General features: G+C 40.3%; 1 protein-coding gene across 7 annotated transcripts in view; it reads right to left on the bottom strand.

The window, feature by feature from the left end:
• DMD (dystrophin) overlaps positions 1–27494 on the bottom strand; it is a 2147259-nt gene that overhangs the window by 242249 nt on the left and 1877516 nt on the right. For all 7 annotated transcript variants that reach the window (XM_081564318.1, XM_081564319.1, XM_081564320.1 and 4 more), the window contains one exon: positions 12959–13037. In XM_081564318.1, the coding sequence (XP_081420444.1) occupies positions 12959–13037 (79 nt within the window). The remainder of the gene's footprint in view (positions 1–12958; positions 13038–27494) is intronic.

Genomic DNA, 27494 nt, shown 5'->3' with positions numbered 1-27494 from the left:
TCCTAAAACCTATATTTATATTCATTATACATACATAAGAAATCCCTTTCTGGACAAAAGGGCTATAAGGAGACTACGTGTGAAGTTGGAAAGGGGGATATTCATCATATCAGAATGGCTAAAGAGAAGGGAGAACCTAATTTGCATCACTGAATACATCTTGCGACTCTCGCTAAGTGAAATCAAGGGTCAGGTAATCAGAAGCATCCTCTGCTAGATTTGTATCAGATGAAATATTCTCTACCTTGGATTTGCATGTAGCCTCAGGGGTCACGCGCATTAATACTAGTCGATATGGAACACCTCATTTTCCTCACTGGAGAATTAATTCCTCCTTCTACTCTACTCCCGTGACACCCACTATTTCCCACAACTATAGAAGATCATGATTTTTTAAATCTCTTTGTATAGATCTAACTCAACTGGTTTAGGTCTAACTCAAATGGTTTAGAATTTGAGTGCCCCAAGGCCAGGATTCTGTCTTTCTCATCTTCCTCTTCCAACTGCCTAGTGTTTATTAATAAATACATGAATGAATGAGCAGATGCTATAGGCACAGGAAGTCAGGTCCTGTTGCTTTTTAGCTTAGAACCCTCCCAGGTCTGTCCTTCTTACTAAGAACAGATTCCACTTGCTTTGAACTGTAGGAGACAAGAGTCTACTTGGTCTGACTCTTGGGTGCTCAGTCACCTGCCCTTATTTATCAGCTTGCTTCCTCAGCTTTAGTCATACTAGTCTCTTCACTGTTTCTCAAGCCCCCTAAGGATGCTCCCATCCCAGAGCCTTTACATTTCTTGTTTCCTCTACTTGGAACCCTCTGCACAAACCCCCGTATCTGCCTGCTGTGCTTCCTCATTTCTTGATGAAATGTCACCAACCTGACCACCCCATTGAAAGTGTTCCTGTCCCCATCACTTCTGGCCTCTTTAGCCTGCTTTATTCTTCTTTATCCAGCTTATTATGATATGACTGCCTTCTCCTATTAAAGTTCAAGCTCCATGAGACAGAACTTGTCTTCTAATCACTACTGCTTTCCCAGTACCTAGAAAGAGTCTGACCTATAGTGGTCACTGAATGGACGTTTGTTGAGCGAGAGAATGAATCAATTCTTAACTGGCTGAAAATAAAGGGAAGCTCGTAACTTTTTCAGGACATTAGGCTAGGCATGCGACTAAGTTCTTTTCTATCACATTAAAGTGGGAATAATCTTGTGACTGTGCCGTTACTCATTCAATCAAGGCATCTCCTGCATCTATCTGTCAGGAGTGAGATGCATGAAATTAAAAAAAAAGCACAACGCATGCCCTTTACGCTTGTGGTGCTCAGACTCCAACCTGTTTCCTTTTATGATCTACTTTATTGAGTCTCTTTCATTCTAACTCTTGCCTGTCATTGGCATGTATCCTGCTGAGCTTTAGGTGTGAGGCAAGGGGCTGATGTAATTTTCTGCTGTCCCCAAAGTCCTTCCCCATTGATGGAGCTCACTGAGGTCAGACACCTTAAATAGTGATCATCATCACACGCACTGGGCAGAATCATCAACCTCATTATGAAAGCAAGAGTAAATCAAATCACCCAGTGACCAGCATGAGCCTATGATAAGAGTTTTTTTTTTTTTCTCGGATGCATCTAAATGTCTGTCCGTTACACTGCCCCATCACAGACTGGGTTCCCCAGGAAGCAGACTCCAAGACCAAGTTCAGAGAGGAGGGTATTTGGGAAGTCGTGGTGCCTTTGTGATCAACACATATGGAAGGGAGCAGGCATGGCAACAAAGCTCAGATGCAGGCCCAGCGGCAGTCTCCCTCAACCCCTCAGGGACTCTTGAGCTAGAATGTACAAGTTCTCCTGAGTTGGGCCAAAATGGCCATGTCTCTGTACTCCTACATTATTCAGGAGCTGCCTGTGGAAGGGGTGTGATCTCAGGCAAGGTAGCTGAGGTGACTCCCAAAGGGACAGACAGCGGAGGGTTGTCTCTTCATTGAAGGGGACCTAGGAATGCAGAGAAGTCATCTCCCATGCTCCCTCAGGCAGAGGTCACTGCACTCAGTCCTCGTGACCTTGTTGTGAGGGCCGCACATCGTCCAGGGGTTGGTGGACAGGAGGCGTCCTCAACCAGGGGCAGTTCTGCCCTCCGGGAGACATCAGACAGTACCTGGAGACATTTTTGTTGTCACAACTGAGGGAGAGGGCTGTGACTGGTATGGGATTCTGCTAACCCTGTAAGGCACACGACAGTTCCCATGACAGACGACTGGCGGCTTTAACATGTCACTGGTGTCCAGGTCAAGAAAGCCTAGTTTCGATCTGGCCTTGGCCTCTGAAATGACCTTCATTGTAAATAGACAGTAAATGAGTGATCCAATCAGCTGCTGCTTAGAGAGCTTGATTGCAATACACGGAGATAAATGCAGAGGGGAGAGAGGTGGGGTGGTTGGAAAAAGGCAGGGGGCTAAAGAAGAAAACAGAAGTCACAAGGCAGGAGAAACTGAGTAAGGAGAAGGAGGAGGGAAGAGAGAAGCTGTGACAGCTGTGATAGTCTGAAGTCCACAGTGGCAAAGGCAAATACAGAGAGAGGCAAACACATAATTGACAGTGAATGTTCTTCCCTATCTGTCCTCAGGTTTCCATGAATCCTTAAAATGCCCCTCGTCACCTAGGCCCATCCCTGTCCCTTCCAGCACATTCTGAAGCACACCTGCATTAGACTGAAATCAAGATGCTTGTTACTGCTGCTATCTGCAAGTGTATTTAAAAATTTAAAAGAGTGGCTTTTAAACCAGGAAACATTTCTGTAAGTCTACACAAAAAAACCCAAACACCTTTTGTCCTTACCTCAAAGCTCTCACAAAAAGTTATTTTCTACTTCCAAACTGGTTGTGTTCTGAAAATGGAAAATGTCCAAATGGAAAAAAAAAAAAAAGAAAGTAATGATTTTTACCCACAGGGATGCGATTCCACCATTTCTGTTTGTGCAAAGCTTTGTATTTTGGGACAGATGACAAAATGCTACCCTAGGCCAAATGCACAAACACCTTCATTTTCTGGGGAGTGTAAAAATATACCTTTCAGAGCCAGCCTTCCACTAAAATAGTGCCCATGTGTCATGAAACTGATCCAGCGCTGTGATGCTGGTCTCCCTGCTCTAAGTCCTTGTAAGGCCCAGAGGAATCTGTCATGAGGAGGAAGATGAAATAGGAAGGAAATAGGTGCTTGTCTCATCTCCGCCACGCCACCGGACCCATTTCCACGTAGGCAGGTGATGAAGGAGAGGCGTTTAGTGATCAAGGTGAACGTCACCATTGAGCCTGAAAGCCAGTTTCTGCACAGGTTATCATGGGAGCTTCTAAAATCTAAAAGAGGTCCATGCTGTGGGTGTCCCGCTCAGATTGCCTCTCCCCAGCTGGTGTACCCATTCCCCGCTGTTGGCAGCGCTGGCTGCTATGGTTCCACCACTCCCAGCTCTGGAGAGCTAGAAACTGCCTTGCTGGCCATTACTCCCCACAAATCCATGGCCAATGGAGGACTGACACAGGGGAGCAGAAGCTCCCTTGTCCCCAAATGGGGCCACATCTGAGGAGCAATCCGTGCTCCAGAGTTCCGGGAGGGACCAGGTGGAAGCGAGTCTCCACTGCCATGCTTAGGCTGACTCCCTGACCAGTCTTCCCCACCTTATCCTGCTTCCCTCCTTCACACCTGAGAGCTGCTCTCTCAACAGCTGACTTGTCCAAGAACCCTTGTGTAGGGCTCTGTTTTCTGTGGAACGTCACCGAAGGCGAGGGTGAGCAACCATCCTCGTATGCCTGGGACTGAGGAGCTTTCCTGGGACGTGGGGATGTACACGCTAAAACCAAGAACATCCTGCACAAACCAGAACAAATGGGCCTCCTCTCTAAGGCAGATAGGTATTGGGGTCCTGAACCTTACATTCTAGGGACTTGGGTGATCTGAATAACATTAATACACTTGGTGGTGTTCTGGTCAACCAGTCATGCCAAAAAAGAAACAGCAAGTCTTGGTCTGCAGTATTTGCTAAATTTGGGGTGGGGGTGGTGGATCAATATTCTCACTATGGTGGCTGATTTCAACCTCCCAAAGGTGTGTTTAACAATCAGCTCACAATTCCTATAATACACAACAGTTGGCTCCCCTGAGCTAGTATAAGCCAGTTCCAGTGCAGAAATTCCCACAGGACAAAACTGAGAATTTTTCCTAAGCTTCTTCCTGCGTTCCAATAAATGGATGGGTAGGGCCATGTAAAATTTTGTTCCTATGGATTCTCTCAAGCAAATAAATCTAAGGTCTAAATTGGAGAATATAAATTTGAGCTCCAGGCGAAAGAGCCATAGAAATAGGTTTTGAGAAGAGAGAGTAATGATGAACACCATGACTGCTTTCTGCGGGCGCCTGAAAGGCTATCTTTGAACTTAGGGAGACATTACCAGCATCACTGATAAACGGTTTTTAGACGGTATTTCTTCCAAGTTCCCAACACTCAAGACAGCATGTGACTGTTGAAGAAACTGGCTCAAATTATTTTGCCCTGAGATTTTACCTAATGGCTTTAGGCTGAAAAATCATTTCCCATTTTACCTATGGGTTTCTTTATGACTTTTATCATGACGGTTTCTTTAAGCTAATCTGAGCTTTAAATGATTGGCCTACTCGTATGTCAAATTCATCCATCCCCCGAGGACAATGGTAGCATAGATTGCAGCACTGGTAAGTGAAATGCCAGCAATTATGAAACGTGCTTAAAGTTTCCCCCACCCTACCCTTTTTATTAAGTGTGTGAGTGGGGGAGGCAATGGTGAAGGTTTGGCAACTCTCAAGATGGAAACAAGCTTTGTAGCCCTAACGTAGCAAGGAGAAACTGTCAACACTTGGGTTACTTAAACAAGAGAAAAAGAGTGAACCAGGGATTTGATTAAGGCAGTTAAGATTATAAAGCCTGCAAGAAATAAGTGATCAGTTCTTTCTTTTTACACTGTCTCAATCTGAGAAAAAGAAGATCACTCAGTGAAACCCATGGCTTTTAAATTCAGAATAAAGAGCAAAAGGAAATTTGTCTACTGGAGTTATAGGAGAGTTTAATACTGTAAAAAGTCACTGGGTTCAGAGCTAGAGAAAAAAAAAATTTGCCTTTACTGTTTTTTCCCCTATTATACAAGAAATACACTGTTGTTAGTTAAAAAAAACCCTGCAAGGGTAAAAAGAAAGTAAAACACAACAGCTGTTTCATTCTGATGTATTCAATTTTCAGTCTTTTCTTGATATGTACCTTTCTGTTGCTTATCATTTATTTTCTAATATAGTTGTGATTATGTTGTAATTTTGAAGACAGCTTTTCCCCTTAATATATTACATGGCGCAGTAGACATTTAGAAAAAGGACTATGTAAAGTTATGAATGCTATTAGACCTTGCTGAAAGGCAACATAAAAGGTCGTATTATTTATTGTCTCCTATGTGGTAGTCACTATGCTAAATCTCATGCCACTGTGTACTAACAATAGAAGGGAGGAAATTTATCTCCTCTTCTTTTGGGTATAAGACATAATTCATTCTGTGTAGATTTTACTGAACATTTATCAAGTACAGATACTCTGTTAGATACTGGAGGATATAACTGTCAACAAGACTAAAACCATCCTGTCTTTACATGTTGTTGAAGTTTAGTTGCTCAGTCATGTCTGACTCTTTTGTGACCCCGTGGACTGTAGCCCACCAGGCTCCTCTGTCCAGAGGATTCTCCAGGTAAGAAGACTGGAGTTGTTTGCCATTTCCTTCTCCAGGAGATCTTCTCAATCCAGGGATCAACCCTGCGTCTCCTGCTTTGGCAGGCAAATTCTTTACCACTGAGCCACCAGGGACACCCCCTTATAGAGATTAGGTTAGGGCTTACTTATTGATTATTCACCTATTCATTCGTTATACAAGTAACTGTTGAGTTCTTCTAATATGCAAAACACTGTACTTTCGGATTAGATCCATGAAAAACATCTTTGGAAAGGAGAGGAAATACACTGAGAAGTAAATACAAGAGAATGAAAGCTACTTTTATGTCTTTTATGTCTAGTTTGACTCTAATAGGCAAATAATAAGTTACACTATCAAGTTGATAGTAAAGATACTAATGCTAATAGCAAACACTTGTATAGCACTGTAGCACCTACAGTGTGTTGGGCACTGTCGTATGGCTTCTCTGATAGCTCAGTTGGTATAGAATCCGCCTGCAAGGCAAGAGACCCTGGTTCAATTCCTGGGTCAAGAATATATGCTGGAGAAGGGATAGGCTACCCACTCCAGTATTCTTGGGTTTCCCTGGTGGCTCACTTGGTAAAGAATCCTCCTGCAATGCGGGAGACCTGGGTTCAATCCCTAGGTTGGGAAGATCCCCTGGAGAAGGGAAACGCTACCCACTCCAGTATTCTGGCCTGGAGAATTCCATGGACTGTATAGTCCATGGGGCAAGGCACTGCTGTAAGGGTTTTACGTATGTTAACTCTTTGATCTTCACTATAACACTAAGAGGAGAAGGCAATGGCACCCCACTCCAATACTCTCACCTGGAAAATCCCATGGACGGGGGAGCCTGGTAGGCTGCAGTCCATGGGGTCGCTAAGAGTCGGACACGACTGAAACGATGCAGCAGCTGCAGCAGCATAACACTAAGAGATAGTATTGCCATATTTTATTGAATTCAAAATCCTATTAAAGGGCTTCCCTGGTGACTCAGTGGTAAAGAACCCACCTGCCAATGTAGGAGACACGGGTTCGGTCCCTGATCTGGGTAGATCCCAGACTGAAGCAGCTAAGCCCACATGCTATGACTACTGATCTTGTGCTCCAGAGCCCGGGAGCTGCAGCTACTGAGCCCACATGCCACAACTACTAAAGCCCACACACCCTCAAGCGCTTGCTCTGAAACAAGAGAAGCCACCACAATCAGAACCCTGTACACCACAACTAAGGAGTAGCCCCCACTTGCCACAACTAGAGAAAGCTCATGCAGCAACGAAGAAAGACCCAGCACAGCCAAAAGCAAATAAATAAAATTATTTTTAATTTTAGACATTAGACATAAGGTATATTTTGATTTCAAAGCTGTTAAAACATGGGGGAGATGTCTTAAATTTGATGAAACATATTATTATTCCCATTTTACAGATGAGAGATAAGGAGATTAAATATCTGAATCAATAGTTCAACCCAGTTAACCTAGTTTCAGAGTCTATACTCTTAACCAATAACTCATATCATTGGTGAAATGACACTTGGTTCAGGGACACTGAGATAAAAATTCAGGCTATATAAATCAAGTTACTATGGCCCAGACCGAGAGAAATAAAAGAGAGAAAAATCAGTGGTAGTATCAGATAGACTAGACAGTCACTGGCCTGTGTATTAGTTCTTAATAGGTATGGCAACACAAGATGTGGCATTGAAGTTCTGAAACTGAGTTCCAGTCCTAGATTTATTATAACCATCTATGTGACCTTGATTATGTCATTTGGTCTCTCTGCCCCTATTTTGTCATCTGTAAAGTAAGGGTAGGGCTGGGAATACTTCAGTACCCATCAAACATTTTTGACTGAAATGCATAAAAGGAATACATTTTACGCTGTGATGTAGTACACAGACAGACAGACACACTCACACACATACACACACATCTTTAACTGAAACCAGATACTTAGCCTTGCTTGTGCAATGTACTCTGATATTTTCTAATCTGTTCCATTTCATTCCATTAAAAAATTGCTGGTTGCAAGTCATTAAACTGATTTCAGGATTCACTAATAAGTACTTTGAAAACTAGTCATATAGACACTCTCTAAGCTTCTCTCCAGTTAGGAAATTCCACAGCACAGGGGGCCTCCTGGGGTGGGGATGAGGGCTGGAAACCCCAGGAAAGAGAGAGTTGACCCATTGGCCTTACAAACAGTCATTTTCTTTTTAATTGGATCATGCCCTTACTACCTTCAGCAGAAAGTTCTCATTATCAAACTATTTGGGAAGTATCACTTTAGGGCAAAAATTCTCATAGTCTGTTCCATGGCATGTTTAGTGAGAAATTAATTGGTGTGTCTGAAAAAGGCTTTGGTAGTCACAGAAGTAGGACAGGAGAGGCACCGACTCTATGCTCCTCTTAGAGTTTTGATGTATATTAAGAGCTACAAGAATTCCCACAGGAAAGAAGTTTGCTTATCTTTATAACCTAGCATTTTTCCAATCTTATTGACCCTAGAACTATTTTTTCAAGGGAGAGTTATTAACATAACAAAGAACATTAATGTTCTGAGGAACTTGGCTTGGGAAATGGCCCTTCAGGGGATTCTAGAACTTGTAAAATATTAATAACAAATATAAATTCTTTCTACTGTTACAGAAAGATTTCCTCTTTCTCATATAGAATTATACTTCTTGATGAGAAAAGTAAAATTTAGAAGAGAAGCCCAGAAAATTGAGAAAATATCCAGAAAAAAATCTTGACTTCTTTAAAAAGAAAAACGTTCTTAAATTCTTGAAAATAACAAAAGTGGAATATTTGCAGACTACTAGGCTAGTGAATACTATAGTACTGATACATTTTTGATCATTGACATACGAATGTATTTTAAAAATATATAAAATTTTAAAGATAAATATATTTTAAAATCACATTACTAGAATTTCTCCTTCTTCTTGGTTTATGTTGCAGAAGTCAATCAGAAGTAGTAGAATATTAAAGCTCAAATTAAAGGCAAGCTAGTGTCTATCAATGGATAAAGGTGATATTTTACAATGTTTCCTCTTCTCATTTTCTCTCAGATCTAAGATAAAAGAAACTGCCTCTTTAACAAGTAGAGACTGGGCCACCAAGAAGAAACAGTGAATACTTAAGTAAAAGGCAGCCTCTTTCTACTGATAAAAGAAGAAAACAGACAGCTGGTAATGTAATTTTCAAAGGTGTGTGTGTGTGTCTGTGTGTGTGTGTCTGTGTGTGTGTCTGTGTGTGTGTGTCTGACAGAGACAAAGAGAGAGACACAGAGAAAGAAGGAAACAGAGAAGTGACTGTGTTTTGGGGCGGGGGGGTGTGGTTAATGGTTCATCCTTATTTCTCCTTAGTTTTAACTTCAAAGCTTCAGAAATCACTCTATTATTATTCCTGGTAACCTGGAAGCAAATTATTAGACACCTATCAATTCAAACTCATTAAATATGAGCTTAGTTGTATTTTTCAAACATATTTTTACTTTTGAGGTGGGGGGACTTCTTTTTCTTTTCTAGAACATAAAAATAACAGCAAATAAGTGACTTCAGAGAGGCCCTGACTCACATACGGTTTTGATGGCGCACCCAATTTCTAGTGCCACTTTCTACAGATCAGTTTGGCAACACATAACAAAAGCCTTACAAATGTAAACATGCTTTAACACAGCATGTTCCATTTTGGGGGCATTTATCTTATGGAAAGAATTTGAGGTGTTTATAAAGGTGTATGAAGAATATCAGATATGGTATATAATCTTCGATAAAATACTGAAATTTTTGAAATAATCTTAAGTGATTGATTTAGAATTGTTGTGGTAAATGTGGGACAGCCACAGAAGGGAATACTATGCCAGCATTTAAAACATGCACTCTGCAGAGGAATATTTAAATATACAAAAATATTTTTATTATAGTTCTAAGGGGAAAAAGCAGGTCATAAAGCTATAAAATATTTTTATCCCTGTTTGGTTTAAAAAAGGGGAGAGAGAGAAAATCTGAGTTCACACACACACACACACCCCTGAGAGATAGACAGAATGTGTATAAACCACATTTTTTATAGTGGTTATCTCTAAGTGGTTGGATTACAGATAATTTTTCTTTCCTGTTTGTACTCTCTGCTTTCCAAAATCTACTTGAGGGGCCTATATTACCTCTGTAATTTAAAAAGGAGACAACACAAGGAAATAATCTTTTATCTTTAGTCTCAAGATATCCTATTTCTCAAATATCCCTTCGGCCAAATTGGTATTTTGTGATGTCCATAAGCAAAGCTTCTAAGCATATATTGATACTCCACATGAATACTTAAGAAATTGGTGACGTCTGGGGCTGGCTCCATATAAGCAGGTCAATCAGTGGATTTCTGAGTGTCCGTGTATACAGGTCTGACCTTTCTGGATGTGGGCACCAGTGTGATATGGGTTGAGAGGTATGGAGATGCTCCTCCTGGCCCCTTCAAGTTCTCCCCTTACAGCTCAGAGATTATGGCTGACGTTTCACCCCCAGAGAGTCATTCCTCAGGCCTATGGTTTTCACCCTATTAAAATGCAAATAACCCAGGAAAAGTACGCATTAAACTTTACCTGTCACCTGGGTTAAATGAGTATAACATATCATTTTCTGAGATTAGCCTTTAACGGGGGAAGACATAGGAATTCGAGAAGGGCAGGCAGAGAGAATAAAGAGTGAAGGAGTATATATATATATATATGACATCTGAGGAACAATTAATATGCATAATAATAATATTTTTATTTATGGTTTATGAATCACTTACAAGTATGTTATTGCATTTAATCTCAATTAAATTGAACAGAATGGCTCTGCCACCAAGGCAATTTAAGCAGACCAGAAATTAGGGAAAACATAGAAGATAAAATCTGCAGGATTTAAAATCGTTCTGGAGCCATTCTCAAAAGCCACTGTCCCACTCAATTATGTATACTGCTTTAATTTGCCCTTCTTTTTTTGACACTTTCTAAGTATTTGTGAAACTGTCCAAATAATGACTGCATGTTGATAAAAAGGTCAGACCCAGTCAAGAAAATAAGACAACTTCTTGTTTCATATACTATCAATGTATCATGAAAAGAGAGGACCACTACTTTCCAGGAATTTTTATTCTAAAATAAAATGGCCAATTGGAGACACACATGAAAGCATCAAATCAAATACTTTAAAATGTTTGTGAGCATGGATCTTTCTATTAACCTATGGAAAATGGAGAAGAAAGGAAAGAAAGAAGAAAATGGCAATAAAAGAGGAAGGCAGAAGCATGAAAGGAGAACATAAAGAATTGCTTCTTCTCTATTAAAATCTACCAATTTACTAAAAGACAGTCTATTGTGGTGGTTAAAAACAGACTCTGGAGCTGACTTCTTGGGTTCAAATCCCGGCTCTGTGACTGTGTCTGTTTCCTCATACCTACCTTACAAGTTGCTATAAGGGTTAGGTTGGGTCATATTCATAACATTGTCAGGCACAAAGTAATTGCCTTAAATGATGGTTCAACTCCACCCAACAAAAATAAACTCAACATGGATTAAAGATCTAAATGTAAGACTGGATACTCTGAAACTCTTAGAGGTAAACATAGGCAGAACACTCTTTCACATAAAATTTTCAATCCATCTCCTAGAATAATGGAAATAAAAACAAATAGGACCTAATTAAACTCAAAAGCTTAACAAAACCATAAACACAATGAAAGGACAACCCACAGAATGGGAAAAAATATTTGAAAACAATGTGACCAACAAGGGATTAATCTTCAGTATTTACAAACAACTCATGTGGCTCAATATAAAAAAAAAAACGAACAACCCAATAAAAAAAAAATGGGCAGAAGATCTAAATAGACATTTCTCCAAAGAAGACATACAGATGGTCAAGAGGCAAATGAAAAGATACTCCATGCTGCTAATTATTAGAGAAATGCAAATCAAAACTACAATGAGGTATCACCTCACACCAGTCAGAATGACCATTATTAAAGTCTATAAATAATAAATCTTGGAGAGGGTGTGGAGAAAAGAGGACTCTCTTACAGTGTTGGTGGGAATGACAACTGGTACCATCACTATGGAGAACAGTATGGAGGTTCCTTAAAAAACTTACAACAGAGCTATCATATAATCCAGCAATCCCACTGCTGGGCATATATTTGGAAAAATACATAATTCAATAAGATACATGTGCCCCAATGTTCACTGTAGCACTATTTACAGTAGCCAAGACATGGAAGCAACCTAAATGACCATTGACAGAGGAATGGATAAAGAAGACGTGGTACATATATACAACGGAATGCTACTCAGCCAAAGAGAAGAATGAAATAATGCCATTTGCAGTAACATGGATGGACCTGGAGATTATCATACTAAGGGAAGTAAGTCAGACAGAGAAAGATAAATATCATATGACATCATTTATATGTGGAATATAAAAATATGATACAAATGAGCTTATTTACAAAACAGAGATAGACTCACAGACTTAGAGAATGAATTTATGGTTACCAGAGTGGAGGGGTGGGGGAGAAGGATAGATAGGAAGTTTGGGATTTATATATGCATTATTATATTTATAGTATGTTCCAATATTATACTTTCAGTTAACCAAGGCTATTCCTCTTGGTTATTAATTATAACAATATATTTAACTTATAAATATAATATTTATTAATAATATATGGTTACTATAATTAATTATAAAATATAATTAATAAAATAGTAAAACAAAAATAAAAAGAATGAAGAGAGGTCAAGGATAAAGACAGATAAGAATAGTTAGGGGAAGGAAACAGAATGGGCTGAAGTTCCAACTTACAAGCAGGGAGTATTTAACCAATTATATAAAGAATCATAGATTCACAGTAATATATATTGAATTGTCATATAAGTATATGATATTATAAGTATCAGCTTTATGAAGTGAACTGCTATGAGTAAAGATTCAAAAATATTACTCAATTTAGCACTTGAGAATACACTGTAGGATATAATTGTGCGTTAGCTGAAGGCTGGACAAAATGATCTAATTGGTCCTCCTCATCTTAACCTTCTGAATCCACCCACTAAGGCATATTTCAGGATGATTTGTGCCTCTAGTGCATTTGGCAGAGACTATCATAATTCAACTCTAAATAGCCACCAAGGTGCAGTGAGGAGGGGAAGAGATGAAAGTGGTCAATGACTTACTGGAAAGGAAGTGCTGGGACGCTGGGCCAAAGTCCCTGTGGGCTTCGTGCAGCTGCCTGATGCGGTCTTCAACAGCCACCTGGGAGGAAGAGGAGAGAAATAATGTCCTCTCATCAGATATAATGAGGCACAGTTAAAACAACGCACCCTTTTTGGTAAGATCTTTTGAGTTTCTAAGGCCAGAACACTAAAGCAACGATTTATAACCCTGTTTTAATATCTGCTTACCTTACACGCTCTCCGAGACAGATTTTGATCAAACTGAGCCCAAACGAGAAAGATTTGCTCTCTTGACAATGTTAAAATGAGACTTTTAAAAAACACTCTACTCACTGGTAGCCATGAATGAACTACTGTTCCAATTAGTACCATCAAAATTGCAAGCTCTTAAATTTTTCACAAAAAGATTTGGTAGGGAGGTCGCCATTCGCCATTAAACTAGGTGACCGAAGGAACTCAGAAATGATAAATATTTTGTCTCAGCCTCTTGTCATCACCATTTTTAAAGAATCATACTGACTGATAATTAATAGATACTGAATGATATTTAATCACTGATAATTAATAAGTAACTAAGAGTTGATTGATACTTTATCTAAGAGATAAGAGGCAAGGTTTTAGGATTGATAGTGAGAATACAAAAATTTTAGATTTTACTGAACTTGGAAATTACTGGGAACTATACTTTTAACTGGCATGGATTAAAAATTGCCACTGTTTTTTTTCCTATTTTCTATAATATATTGACACAGTATTCTGTCAGCTTAGTGAATTTCATTTTCATTGGGTAAGAAAAGGAAAGAATTTTATGGGCGAAATGGTATATTTTGTGCACTGGCATTTTGCCAACTTTATATTAATGGTGGCCCCAGGCATCCTAGCTTTATAATTTCATATCCTGATTTGGTTCTGAGCAGGCTATGCTAAACCAGAGGTTAGTCAGCGCTTGCCCAGAGCCATCAGAGCTCAGGCAGGTTCATGCCTGTAAAACACATCTCAAATTCAACAGAAAAGTGGCTCAGGTAGTGTGGTCTAAAGCTGACTCTGACCTTCCCATATCAGTCAAGTACCTAGCCCAGATCTGCCACAGTCTTCTTGTTGCACGTTCTCCTTAGCCTTGTCCATCTTTGCTGGGACCAAATATTTAAAAAACCAAGTAGAGTTCCCCAAAATGAAGAGTTTGCTTCATTGTGATGCACACAAACACACGAGGGACATTTGAAACCTACTTTCTCAGCCTTATGACCCTGCTGTTGCTGCTGCTCAGTCAGTAAGTTGTGTTTGACTCTTTGTGACCCTTTGGACTGACGGTAGCCCCCCAGGCTCCTTTGTCCATGGGATTTTTCAGGCGCCAATACTTGAGTGCATTGTCATTTCCTTCTCCAGGGGATCTTCCTGACCCAGGGATTAAACCATGTCTCCTGCGTCTCCTGCATTGCAGGTGGATTCTTTTTTTTTTTTTCTAGAGTAAATTTTTAATTTAAATCTCTTTACAAATTGAATTCAGTATTTTTTTAATTTATTTTTTAAAGTTAATTTATTTATTTTAATTGGAGGCTAATTGCTTTACAATATTGTGGTGGTTTTTGCCATACATTGACATGAATCAGCCACAGGTGTACATGTGTCCCCCATCCCGAACCTCCCTTCCACCTCCCTCCCCATCCTATCCCTCGGGGTTGTCCCACCGCACCAGCTTTGAGTGCCCTGTTTCATGCATCGAACTTGGATTGGTCATCTATTTCACATGTGGTAATATACATGTTTCAATGCTATTCTCTCAAATCATCCCACCCTCGCCTTCTCCCACAGAGTCCAAAAGTCTGTTCTTTGTATCTGCGTCTCTTTTGCTGTCTTGTGTATAGGGTCATTGTTACCATCTTTCTAAATTCCATATATATGTGTTAGTATACTGTATTGGTGTTTTTCTTTCTGGCTTACTTCACTCTGTATAATAGGCTCCAGTTTCATCCACCTCATTAGAACTGACTCAAATGTGTTCTTTTTAATAGCTGAGTAATATTCCATTGTGTATATGTACTACAGCTTCCTTATCCATTCATCTGCCAAAGGACATCTAGGTTGTTTCCATGTCCTAGCTATTGTAAACAGTGCTGCAATGAACATTAGGGTACATGTGTCTCTTTCAATTCTGGCTGGATTCTTTACCCACTGAGCCATCGGGGGAAGTGGCTCAGATGGTGAAGAATCTGCCTGCAATGCAGGAGATGCAGGGTTTGATCCTTGAGTCAGGGGTCGAAAAGAGTTGGACAGGACTGAGCAAATAACACCCCCGAGGCTTCCCTCTAGAATGCTTGTATTCCCCTTTTCTTCCATTCAAGGCTGGTCTATGTTGGCTTCCTCAGCATTCTCGCAGTCCATGGTTTATACCTGGAGCACTTTTATCAGAGCCACTCCTTTCATTATATGGATGGACTGTTACCATTCCCTGCTTACTTCTTCTGTCCTCCCGTCCCTCCCACAGGACGCACTGAATCCTGCATGTAGTAAGAAATATTCATGTAATGACTCGTCGATCAAACCAGTGAGTAAGTGTGTGTTTGTGTGTGCATGCACCAGTGTGAGAAGGAGAGAGGGAGGGAGATACAGGAGAATAAAAAAATGCTCACTGACACTGACTGCATGCTCTAAGTCCCTGGGTAAATTATTTGAATCTTAACTTACCTTATCATTACAACGGGACAATATGTCCTACCTCATGGAGTTATTATGGGGATTAAATAAGATGATACATGTGTTTAGCTCAGTTTCTATCATATGATAATTGCTCAGTAAATGCTAGTAGCTACTGTCATTGTTGCTATTATGCTTAATAAATGGGGCGGGATAGATTATAGTGTGCAAGGCACCACATAAAATCCAAAAATGGATAGTATTATTAATCACTTTGTGCATGACAATATGAAGTAACATGCAGTCTTCCCAATAACTCTATGGAAGGAAGTAATATTATTTCCCCAGTTCACAGATGTAGAAACTGAAGCACGAGAGGATAAAAAAAATCAACCGAACAAAACTGGCCTAAGCTTAAGTAGTTAGTAAACTGGCAGGTCCGGGATTCAAGCTCATTCAGTCTAGCTGTTGGTCTTCACTGCTACTCCAGAGATTATGGTTGGAAAAAAAGTAGTGTATAAATATTTAATAAGCAGTGGGCCTTTTAATTTACTTTTAAATTAATTTATTGAAAGCAGATCTAACCTAGTGTGCCTATCTATGAAACTTCTAGCCATCAGTATATTTTATGGTCCAGTGCAAGGTCAGTTCCGGTCTTGAAGAATGTGGTACCTTAAGATTGCAGACAAGAGCTGTAGAAGAACACATGCAGATGAATGTGTGGAATATGTAATTCTTTCTAAAGGCAGAATGGGTCATTTCATAACAAAATCAAAGAAGAGAGGAATGTGAAATTTGGGGTGGGTAGGAAGGGATAGCGAGGCCATATGGGAATGGGCACTGAGTAGAAATCTTTGCACATGCCGAGAAAGAAATCCCCAAGGGAACATGTGGGTGGCGAAGGAGAATGAGCATGCCACAGGCCATTTCTTCTGGTGACAGTGTTAGCAGCTTCATAGGGACCATGTGGGAACAGCATCAGAATCCATTATAAGCACCTGATCTGAAGGGTGCTTTCTTCTTAGATAGGAAGGGCCATGGTGGTAGTTTCCAGTGTATACCTAATATTATTAAGAATTTAAAATGAGATAAAAATGAATCTCTACCCCTATAACTCAAACTTAAGAAAAGGTATGAGAGTGAGATGGAAATTTAAAATGCATCATCTTAACTAATGAGAACAGACCGTATAGTACAGGGAACTCTACTCATTTCTCCAAGGTGACCTAGATGGGAAGAAAATCCAAGGAAGAGGGGATATATGTATACGTACAACTGATTCACTTTGCTGCACAATAGAAACTAACACAACATTGTAAAGCAATTATACCCCAATAAAAAATAAAATACACCATGTAATGAAATGAAATCTTCAGAAAACAGTCTTAAATTAACTGAAGTATTAAGCACGAAATATTTCTTTTCACAAATTATCTTTGGAGAAAGGTACAGCATGGACTGAATGCATAGTTGAGTAAATAATTTTAAGAAAGAAAAACCTGAAGGCACACAAAATCCTCACAAGCTGTAGCTACTTAGGAACAATGCACTTGTGAGCAATTAGACAAGGAGATGAAATCTGATAAACTTTTAAAACAATAACTTGCATGTGTTAGGCCTTACTAACTGGATTTCTTTTATAAAACCAATATAAAATTCTATATACAAACTAGGAAGCAAAAGTCAGAAATTTTACCCCGTTACCTTGTATTCTGGCACAATTCACTCTTTACTTGGTTGGTTGTTTCTTCCTTTTATAAGTATATGTTAATACAGAAAGAGATATGAAAGAAAGGAATGCTACAGTCTTGATCTTTGGAAGCATAAAGGATTGGAGGTAAGGAATGCAAACAAGATAGGGAAAATTCTAGGGTAGCAAGCAGAACACTGGTGTCAGACAAGACAGTGAGATGCAGTTAGCTAGGTACGCTGCAAGCAGATGATGCAAAACAAGACTCTGCAGATGCTGAGGCTCAAGATTTACCCCATTAGCAAACGGAACCACTGAAGATTTCTATGAGGGGGACACATGATTTGAGAGGGAAGTTGAGGTTTAGGGAGATGAATCTGTCAGTGTGACAGATCCAAAGAGGCTGAGACCAGTTAGGGGATGTTGGAATTGATCTGACAAGACTTGGGGTGATACGTGTTGGAATGAAGACTGTGCTGCCTGGGACAGAATAGAAGGTACAGACTGGGAGATATTTTGAAATAAGGAAAAACTAAATACTTTGGTATGGGAGTGTAATTTTGGTAGAAGCAAATAGAACTTCAGGATTTCCAGGGTAGAAGACTGGGAGATTGCTGATGGAAATATCGAAATGAGAAAGGGGAGGGATGACAAACGGGTAAAGGAATTCTTTTGGAACAGAAAGAATTTGACCTAACAGTGAAAGATTTAACTGGAGATGTCATGTATAGCCAGTTGGAGAAATTTGCCCCAGTCATTAAAGGAAGGAAAGTGAAGTGAAACTGAAAACGGTAGGATTGAGCATTAGACGGTGAGCAGAGAAGGAAGAGCCAAAGGAGTCTAAATAGAATTATTTAAAGAGACAGGAAGGGGACTTCCCTGGTGGTCCAGTGGTTAGGATTCCAGGCTCCTGGTGCAAGGGGGCCTGGGTTCAATCCCTGGTTGGGGAACTAGATTTCACATGCTGCAACTAAGAGTTCACATTGTGCAACTAAAGATCCTACATACCACGACTAAGACTTGGCACAGCCAATAAATAAATAAATGGTGGTGGTTTAGTCATTCAGTTGTGTCCAACTCTTTGCCACCCCATGCACTGTAGCCTGCCAGCTTCCTCTGTCCATGGGATTCTCCAGGCAAGAATACTGGAGTGGGTTGCCATTTCCTTCTCCAGGGGATCTTCATGACCCAGGGATTGAACCTGGGTCTCTTGCATTACAGGCAGATTCTTTACCAACTGAGCTACAAGGAAAGCTCAAAATAAATAAGCAAATAAAAATCAAAATCAAAAATTAAAAATAAATAGGAAGAACCCAATTTCCCCCAAATTCATAGACCATACCTCTGTTTCCTTTCATAAAAAGAAATACAATTATAACATCATTTTGGAAGCATACATCTTGTGTCTACAATTAGATCATAGATCAAGAAAGCTTAGCACTGGAGAAACCTTATCTATTGATACACAAGGGTCTACTCTTTAGAACTATCCCAGATGGGCAGAAGACTGCCATCTGCTCCCTGAGTACTCATGATCTAGCTTGCAGCATTTCTTTAGAAAAAGCAAGTCAGAGGGGGAAAATGTCTTTTTAAAAATAAAAACAAAAAACAAACGTGCTCTGTGAGAATAAGGACCCATTTTTCTTTCCCTAGTATGTTCCAGGTGACTAGTACAGTACCTGGCATACAGCAGGTACTCAATTCATACTAATTGAATGAATTAATGTGTAGTTTATTCAAGGATCTTCACCGTAACCACTACTTTTTTTTTTTTTTTTTTGGTTCTGCCATGGTATGTGGGATCTTAGTTCCCTGACCAGGGATTGAACCTGCTCCCCCTGCAGTGGAAGTCTTAACCACTGGACCGCCAGGGAAGTCCCATAACTACTATATGTTGAATGAAGAATTTCATTTTCAAGAGGCCCAAATCAAGTTATGGAAACACCTTTCCTCCCTCCCTTGCTTCTTTCCCTCTTTTTTGATGCTCAAATTTTATTTAAAAAAAAAAAAAAGAAGAAACCATTTAGATTCATTGTGCCTACATTAGATTTAGAAAAAGTTTTTTAAAGCAGTAATTTGTATGACAAAGCCAGAGCCAAAATCTCCATATTTGTTTTATTCTAATTTTTAAATAATCATATTTGAGAGCTCTGAGGACTATATACAATTCTTCTTTGCTTTCTCCTTTCAGATGAGTTCTATAGGCAGCGTACTCTTTGCAGACCTCCCTTTTTTCACTCTACTAAGAAATGTCTCTCTATTCATTCAAAAGATATTTACTACAATGTAAGTTCCTTATCCACAAAGATAGGGACCTTGTCTGGCTCGTTCACAGTTTAGCACAGTGCCTAACACAAAGGAGATGCTCAATATTCAATAAGTGAGTCAATGAATAGGCTTTTTGAGTTCTTGTTACATTAGGCACTGCACTAAGTATGATTAAGGTATACTTGAAAGTGTAATTTTGGGGCTAATGAATGAGCACTGAGTCCTTCAACTAAATTAATGATAACCACTCCATTCTCAGCTGTGACTGTTTCCCAATGTTCAATCAATTCCTCTGTGTATTTTGAAGAATATCTTTATTTCATTTTTTCCCTTCAAAATTGCTTTAAATAAGCCAAAAGGAGAAGAAAGAAAAAGGACAGATACTAACACTGTGGCTGCCAGTAAAGATTCCAAATAAAATTGATCTAAATGCAAATATTTGATTCTTAACTTTGTTTTAAGTTCTCAAGGGCTTCCACTTTTTCTTTTGACCTGCTCGTTAATTACCTTTAAGTTTTTATCTTCACTGGAGTTTGAGAAGAGCCAAGAATTCCCTCTTGATGTGGAAATACATTGCTAGGCAATGTGTTTCCTGCCTAGTGTTCAAGTGTTCTTACTGGCACTATATCCATAAATGGTGTTTACCACAGTCTTAGGAAAAGATGTAACTGGGCGTGTACATTTCAATTATCTGCCTCTCGGCTTGTCTAGACCCTTGAAAAATATCCATGGGCATGCAAGAACCAGACTTCACACCTCCACTGATGAGCCCATAAAAATAAAACTCTCCTTGTGATGGGATGCTAGTGAATAAACGACTCACATGCACATGAATGTCTCTCTACAGTCTACTCACGAGGCTTTGTCCCGGAAATGTACAGTTTGTATACTTCCCTGTCCGCACTTACCTGGGGGAAGGCTTCAGAATTCATTCTTACTGCCAAATTCTTACTGTAACATTCCTAAATACGTGCCCAAATGTTATCCCGGAAATGCTCCTGAGATTTATTACAGTTTAAGATCCTCTTAAAGAATTGTAATTCTTTTCAGTTAAAATCCATTCTTATTCTAATGCTGATTTTTTTGAGCTGTGTCTGAAAAAAAAATGGTCTGAAATGGTCTGAGATAAGGTTTGGAATGAGGACATAATGGGTACAGCTCTGTGGCAAAACAATCTGGGTTTGCTGAATGCAAAAGTTGGCTGAATTCTCTTTTCCTTGAACTTATTTTCATGTTTTCTTGACCTCGAGACACTTTTGAGTTAAACAGAATTTCTTGCATTTGACTTCAGGATAGATCACAGGAAGGCAACAAGTGCTAACACTGTGCTCGCTCTGAGTAGGACCATAATTATTAGTTGAGTTTGTGTGATTTATGGCATGGATGCTAATGCTTGCATCTGAAACGTCATTAATTCACCTCCTTTTATGTTCTCTCAGAGCTTTTTTGTTTCTTTTCTGCTTTCAAATTTGTATTTCTGGGCTGATTCCTATCTTCTTAGGGCTTCCCTGGTGGCTCAGATGGTAAAGAAACTGTCTGCAATGCGGGAGACCTGGGTTCAATCCCTGGGCTGGGAAGATCCCGTGGAGGAGGGCATGGCAACCCACTCCAGGATTCTTGCCTGGAAAATCCCATGGACAGAGGAGCCTGATGGGCTACAGTCCATGGGGTTGCAAAGATTTGGACACGACTGAGCGACTGAGTTTCACTACTTTCATTTCCAGTCTTCTTAATCTCTGATTCCTTTTTTTATTCCTTCTTTCGCTTTCCTCTCTCCTCTACCCACTCCTCCACCTCAGCTGCTCTTCCCAATTGTGTCCTGCACAACCCCCTAGAAGAGCCTACTGACTCTGTTGAGATAAACAGAGAGGGCTGAAAATGAAGTGGCTGTGCACCCCTGCAAGGTAGGTGGGGCAGGAGATGAACAGGAGCCCCAGCCTAGGGTCAGCCCTAGGCTTCTTCAGGAACGCCAGTTCTCTAATGCTGACGGGCTCTGCCATCAAACAGAAAGTAAGGGAGGACAGAACAGCAAGCCCTTTGTCCACTGTTCAGCTTTTAGCTTTCACCTCACAGATTTTGAAAGTGCACCTTGGAATTTTGCTTTTTTCTGCTTTATCCTCATGTTAACTGCCTCATTCTGTGATAATAGAGTCAGGTTATATCAACATTAAGTTGACTTCATAGACCCAAGTACCTTAAGGGTATCATTAATTTTAATTTACGGAAGCAGCAATCAACCTCCTTCTCTTGCTTCATTTGTCAAAATCTTTAGTTTTTTTACACATACACACTGTTATGAAAAAAAAAAAGTGTAATGGGAAGGGAAGAGACCTTGGAAGCAATTTTCTGCTCTCTTTTTCTTGTCTTAAAGAGATAAGAGAAAAGCTCAATGACTCTGCTTGGATGATATAATTTGATGCAGATTTTATCTTCAAAAAATAGGTTGCCTTTAAAAACCTTTCCTAAATGGATGTGAGAGTTGGACGGTGAAGAAAGCTGAGCACCGAAGAATTGATGCTTTTGAACTGTGGTGTTGGAGAAGACTCTTGAGAGTCCCTTGGACTGCAAGGAGATCCAATCAATCCATCCTAAAAGAGATCAATCCTGGGTGTTCATTGGAAGGTCTGATGTTGAAGCTGAAACTCCAATACTTTGGCCACCTCATGCGAAGGGTTGACTCATTGGAAAAGAACCCTAATGCTGGGTACGACTGGGGGCGGGAGGAGAAGGGGACGACAGAGGATGAGATGGTTGGATGGCATCACCAACTCAATGGTCATGGGTTTGGGTAGACTCCGGGAGTTGGTGATGGACAGAGAGGCCTGGCGTGCTGCAATTCATGGGGTCGCAAAGAGTCGGACACGACTGAGTGACTGAACTGAGCTGAATGTATCACATGCTTTGCAGCAGGAACTAAAGTCAAGTGGCTGGCACCTTGCGACACCAATACATTAAATCTTTTACATTTTAGCTTCAACTATTTATTCCTGAGCTTTATTTATTCTACATTTGGAAGATAGCATTCTCGCAGAAATTTTCTGAGGCCATTGGAGCATTGCTTTCTTGTGGCATTTTGGGTCAGAAGTAGCTTAATGCTCCCATGGTACTAGAACACAGGAGTGTGCCCAAAGACCAGAAGTGGCAATCTGAAATAATTATCAAGGAGATAAAACAGAACTGATATCATGGGGGAGGGGAAAGACAATGTATATAACAGCAAATTCACACTGAAAGATGACTAAAGCTGGGTAAAATCCTGAAGATTAATGAAAAAAGAAAAAGCACCAGAAATTATAATTTTTTTAAAATTTTTGCCAGGGGAAGGCTGGGGGAAGGCAATAGCTAGGGGTTTGGGATGGACATGTACACACTGCTATATTTAAAATGGATAACCAATAGGGACCCATTGTGTAGCACAGGGAACTCTGCTCAATGTGGCAGCCTGAAGGGGAGGGGAGTTTGGGGGAGAATGGATACATGTATTTGTATGGCTGAGTCCCTTTACCGTTCACCTGAAACTATCACAACATTGTTTGTTTATCGGCTATGTGCTAAGTCGCTTCAGTCGTGTCTGACTCTTTGTGACCCCATGGACTGTAGCCCACCAGGCTCCTCTGTCCATGGGATTCTCCAGGCAAGAATACTGGAGTGGGTTGCTGTTTCCTACTCCAGGGGATCTTCCTGTCCCAGGGATCTAACCTGAGTCTCCTGCATTGCTGATAGATTCTTTACCACAGAACCACCAGGGAAATATACTGATACAAAATAAGATGTTTATAAAAGAAGAGATTGAACAATTTTTTTACCTTGATGGCAAAATCCTTGTATTTTGAGTGATAATACACCTGTAGGTTCTCAGTTTGTTCTATCAATCACCTTGACAATGATGGCTGGAGGGACAATCTGCTGAAGTAGGCAGGCAGAAATCCTTAACTCAGGAAATGGAAGCCCCTGAAATCCCACAGGCTCCCCACAACACTGCCAAAGCTTCCTGACCTTGACTCCCTGCACAGTCGATTGGGCCTTGTCTGCCACGAGCCCCTGTTTCCATTTCCCAGCTCTCCTCCTCCAGGCCACTGAAAAGTGCCTTTCTTTTCCGTCACTGATGCAGAGCTGCCAAACCAGTATCATGCCGTTCTTTACAAATCAATAATAAACCGGAAGATCTTGTCTACTATACTTGCTGATCCTGCAAGCTTCGGTCCTTCTCGTTTTTTTGGTTTTTTTTTGCATATCAGAAAGAGGCACAAGTCAAATAAGTGAGTATACTTCATATTTCTAACTAAAGGACAGAAGATGGGGTGATGCACTTCTATTGCTTCTCAGTGTGCATTCATCAGAAAGTGAAAGTAAAGGTCGTTCAGACGTGTTTGACTCTTCGCGAGTCTATACAGTCCATGGAATTCTCCAGGCCAGAATACTGGAGTGGGTAGCCTTTCCCTTCTCCAGGGGATCTTCTGAAGCCAGGGATTGAACCCAGGTCTCCCGCATTGCAGGAGGATTCTTTACCAGCTGAGCCACCAGGGAAGCCCAGTCAGAACCGGAGCTAAAACTCTAACATACATTCACTCCTCCTCTGGGTATACAGACTGATCTTCCCTTTCTCTCCACCTCCCTCTTCCTGCTTCACTCCACCTCACCCCAAGCCCAAGGTGGTGTGTGAGCTCCCCCAAATAGTCCTAAGACTCACCTGAACTATTCAAGATATTTTTACTTCAAATCTAAAGGAAAACTACTTTTTAAAAAATGTTTATTCATTTATTTCACTGCACCCGGTCTTAGTTGTAGCATATGGGATCTAGTTCCCTGACCAGGGATTGCATCCGGGCCCCCTGCATTGGGAGCATGGAATCTTAGCCACTGGACCACCAGGGAAGTCCCAAAAACTTTTTATATATTTATTTTTTTTACTGTGGCTTTACACAGTACAGAAAACTACAGGGGAAAAAAAAATCCAAGATACAATGTGATCTTTTATAGGAGAAACAAAAGATTGAATTTCTAGGTCATCACAGAAGTAGCTATACTTCTTTCAGCAATAATCTGAGGTACTTTATGAGATTCTTCCTTTCACTAAAGCAAGAAATCCTAAAATCCATCAGGATACATGCACTGTACCTTGCCTTTCTTTTTAATCCTCAAGTGAAACCAAGACAGCAAAGTGTAATAAAAATGCATATAGCCCCAGGCTTTCTGCCTTAGCAAAGAGAGAAAAAATAAGCTTCTTGACTTAATATGTCTACTGTGAATAATCAGCCACGGCATTTTGGGATCTCGTTTTATAATCTTAACATATAGCAGTGAACTCCATGTTCATGGTGTGACAAGAATAAAGGAATATTTTTTCTTTCTTGTAAGAAAGAGATTTTTCTCCCTATTTTCAGAAACAGATAGAGGTGTCAACTTAAAAGAAACAAAAGCAGGAGGGGGGATCTCTTGATTTTTACTAATACATTTTCTGTATTTTTACCCAAAGTTGTCAATGAAGGGTGGGCAAGGCGAGATGGGGTCTTAGGCTGTGTAATGGTGGGGCTAACATTTGGTTTGGAAGCTTTCACAGTTCCCTGCCCAGATGCTTAAGCCTGTCATTCCTCAGTATTGGTTCTTAGCTAATTAATAAACATCCCTAGGAAGATCAATGATGGCTCACAACAGGCTGTTAGTACTACAGATGTATTTGCATTTTAAAAGCAACTTTAATTAAATAATTAAGCAATTAATTACTCAAATACTTATTGAGTGCTTATAAGGCACTCTGCTAGGAGAGAAAGGAAAAATGAATAAGGAAATAAGGAGAATATTTTAAATGAATTTATGGTTTAGATATTTATAAATAGGTATGATAAAGTGGTAGAAGAAAGACTGGCGTGTAGGGCAGTCATGCCTTGATTTGACAGAGTATCACAACTACCTGGAAAGTTTCTTAAAAAGACAGATTCTTAGCTCATATCTTGGGCATCCCAGGTGGCTCAGTGTTAAAGAATCTGCCTACTAATGCAGAAGATGCAAGAGACATGGGTTCAATCCCTGGGTCAGAAGATCCCCTGGAAGAAGAAATGGCTACCCACTCGAGTATTCTTGCCTGGAGAATTCCATGGCAGAAGAGCTTGGCTGGGCTACAACGCATGGGGTTATAAAGAGTCAGACATGATTGAGCAACTAACACACACACACGCACATATAGATCATCTCTAGAATGTCTCAATCTGTTTGGGGCTAGGGCTCAAGAACCTGTACTTTCTTTATAGCAGCGGTCCTCAACCTTTTAGGCTCCAGGGACCAGTTTCATGGAAGACGATTTTTCCATGGACCAGGTTGGGGGCAATGGTTTCAGGATGATTCAAGTGCATTATACTGACCATGCACTCTATTTCTATTATCATTGCATTGGCTCCACTAGAGATCATCAGGCATTAGATCCTGGAGGCTGGGGACTCCTGCTTTAAAGCTCTACCGAGGTTGACGTATAGCCTGTCTTTGGAGCAACTGGTGTAGTGGAAAGGCTATCAGTACTATGGATCAAGAAGACCTGAGTTCAGATTCCCCTCCTAGCTGTTTGACCTTCAGCATCTTATCTAATAGTCTATAAGCATTAATTTCCTCCTTGGTAGGCAGAAACACTGAACAACAACAACAGTGATGAGAGTTAACAATAGCTAACATTTACAGAGCACTTAGTACATGCCCCTTGTGGCTCAGCTGGTAAAGAATCCATCTGCAATGTGGGAGACCTGGGTTTGATCCCTGGGTTGGGAAGATACCCTGGAGAAGGGAAAGGCTACCCACTCCAGTATTCTGACCTGAATTCCATGGACGAGTCCATGGGGTCACAAAGAGTTGGACATGACTGAGCAACTTTCACTTTCACTTTTCACTTTACTACATGCCAAATGCTGTTTTAAGAGCTTTACGTGTATATTTTCATTGAAGTCTTTCCTACTCTAAGGAAAACTTGACAAGAGCAGGACTTGGTCTATTTCATTCAGTGGTGTATCCCCAGGATCCAGGTCAATGCTGGTCTCTTAGTATGTATCCAACTAAACTCTTACAAGAAATGAACACCACATGAGAAAGGTACTCCTATTTACAATCATTTTACAGAGGCAGAAGATAGTATACAGAGAAAGGTTGGAGAGTCTATTTCTCAGCCCTCAGTAGATGCTCACTCCTTTCTTTTTCTGGGAACTGTGCTCAAAGCACTGAAAGAAACATAAATGGCTATGAGGCTTACAGAGTGTCTGGACTGAATTAATGAAGGAATGAGGCTTTTAAGCTGGGCCTTCAAAGTTGGGTAAGACTTTGATGGGCAAAAACACAAGAAACATTCTGTGTGGCTAGAGCAGAATGAGCAATGTTTCTGGCACTGGGAATGGCCCAGATGTGGGGTATAAACAGAGAGGGAGCTGAAGAATACCGGGCTGGAAATGTAGCTTGGAGTCAAACCAGAGCGGCACTTGACTGTCAGGTTTAAGAATAGAGACTTCAGTTTTTTCATGGGAAGGCATTCAAATGTTTTCCTAAATAAGTACTTTAAAACTTGACTTTTTTTTCATGCATTCACACAACACAATTCAAGAAGAACAATAAAAATCTCTAAAAGGTGAGTTTTCCATTTACCACATCCATCTAGCCATCTTGCTTCCCACCCTGGTGGCAACTACTGCTAACATTTTCATTCTACATAAGTTTTTTAAAAATAAAGAAATAACATGGTTAGAGTTAAGATGAACTGAAACGTGGAGAAAGTGATGAAAGGATAACCTGGTAGAAAAAATCCCAAAAGATAGTAGGATATGACACAATGGGTTAAATATAAGGGAACCAGCAGGAAGGGCTTCCTTGGTGGCTCAGTGGTAGAGAATCTGCCTGCCAGCATGGGAGATGTAGGTTTGATCCCTGGGTGGGGAAGATCCCATGGAGAAGGAAATGGCAACCCACTCCAGT

The sequence above is a fragment of the Giraffa tippelskirchi genome, chromosome X (assembly GCF_054371585.1).
Source record: "Giraffa tippelskirchi isolate mGirTip1 chromosome X, T2T-mGirTip1v1.2.pri, whole genome shotgun sequence".
Classification (NCBI taxonomy): Eukaryota; Metazoa; Chordata; class Mammalia; order Artiodactyla; family Giraffidae; genus Giraffa; species Giraffa tippelskirchi.
This window is presented reverse-complemented; position numbering and strand designations above follow the sequence as displayed.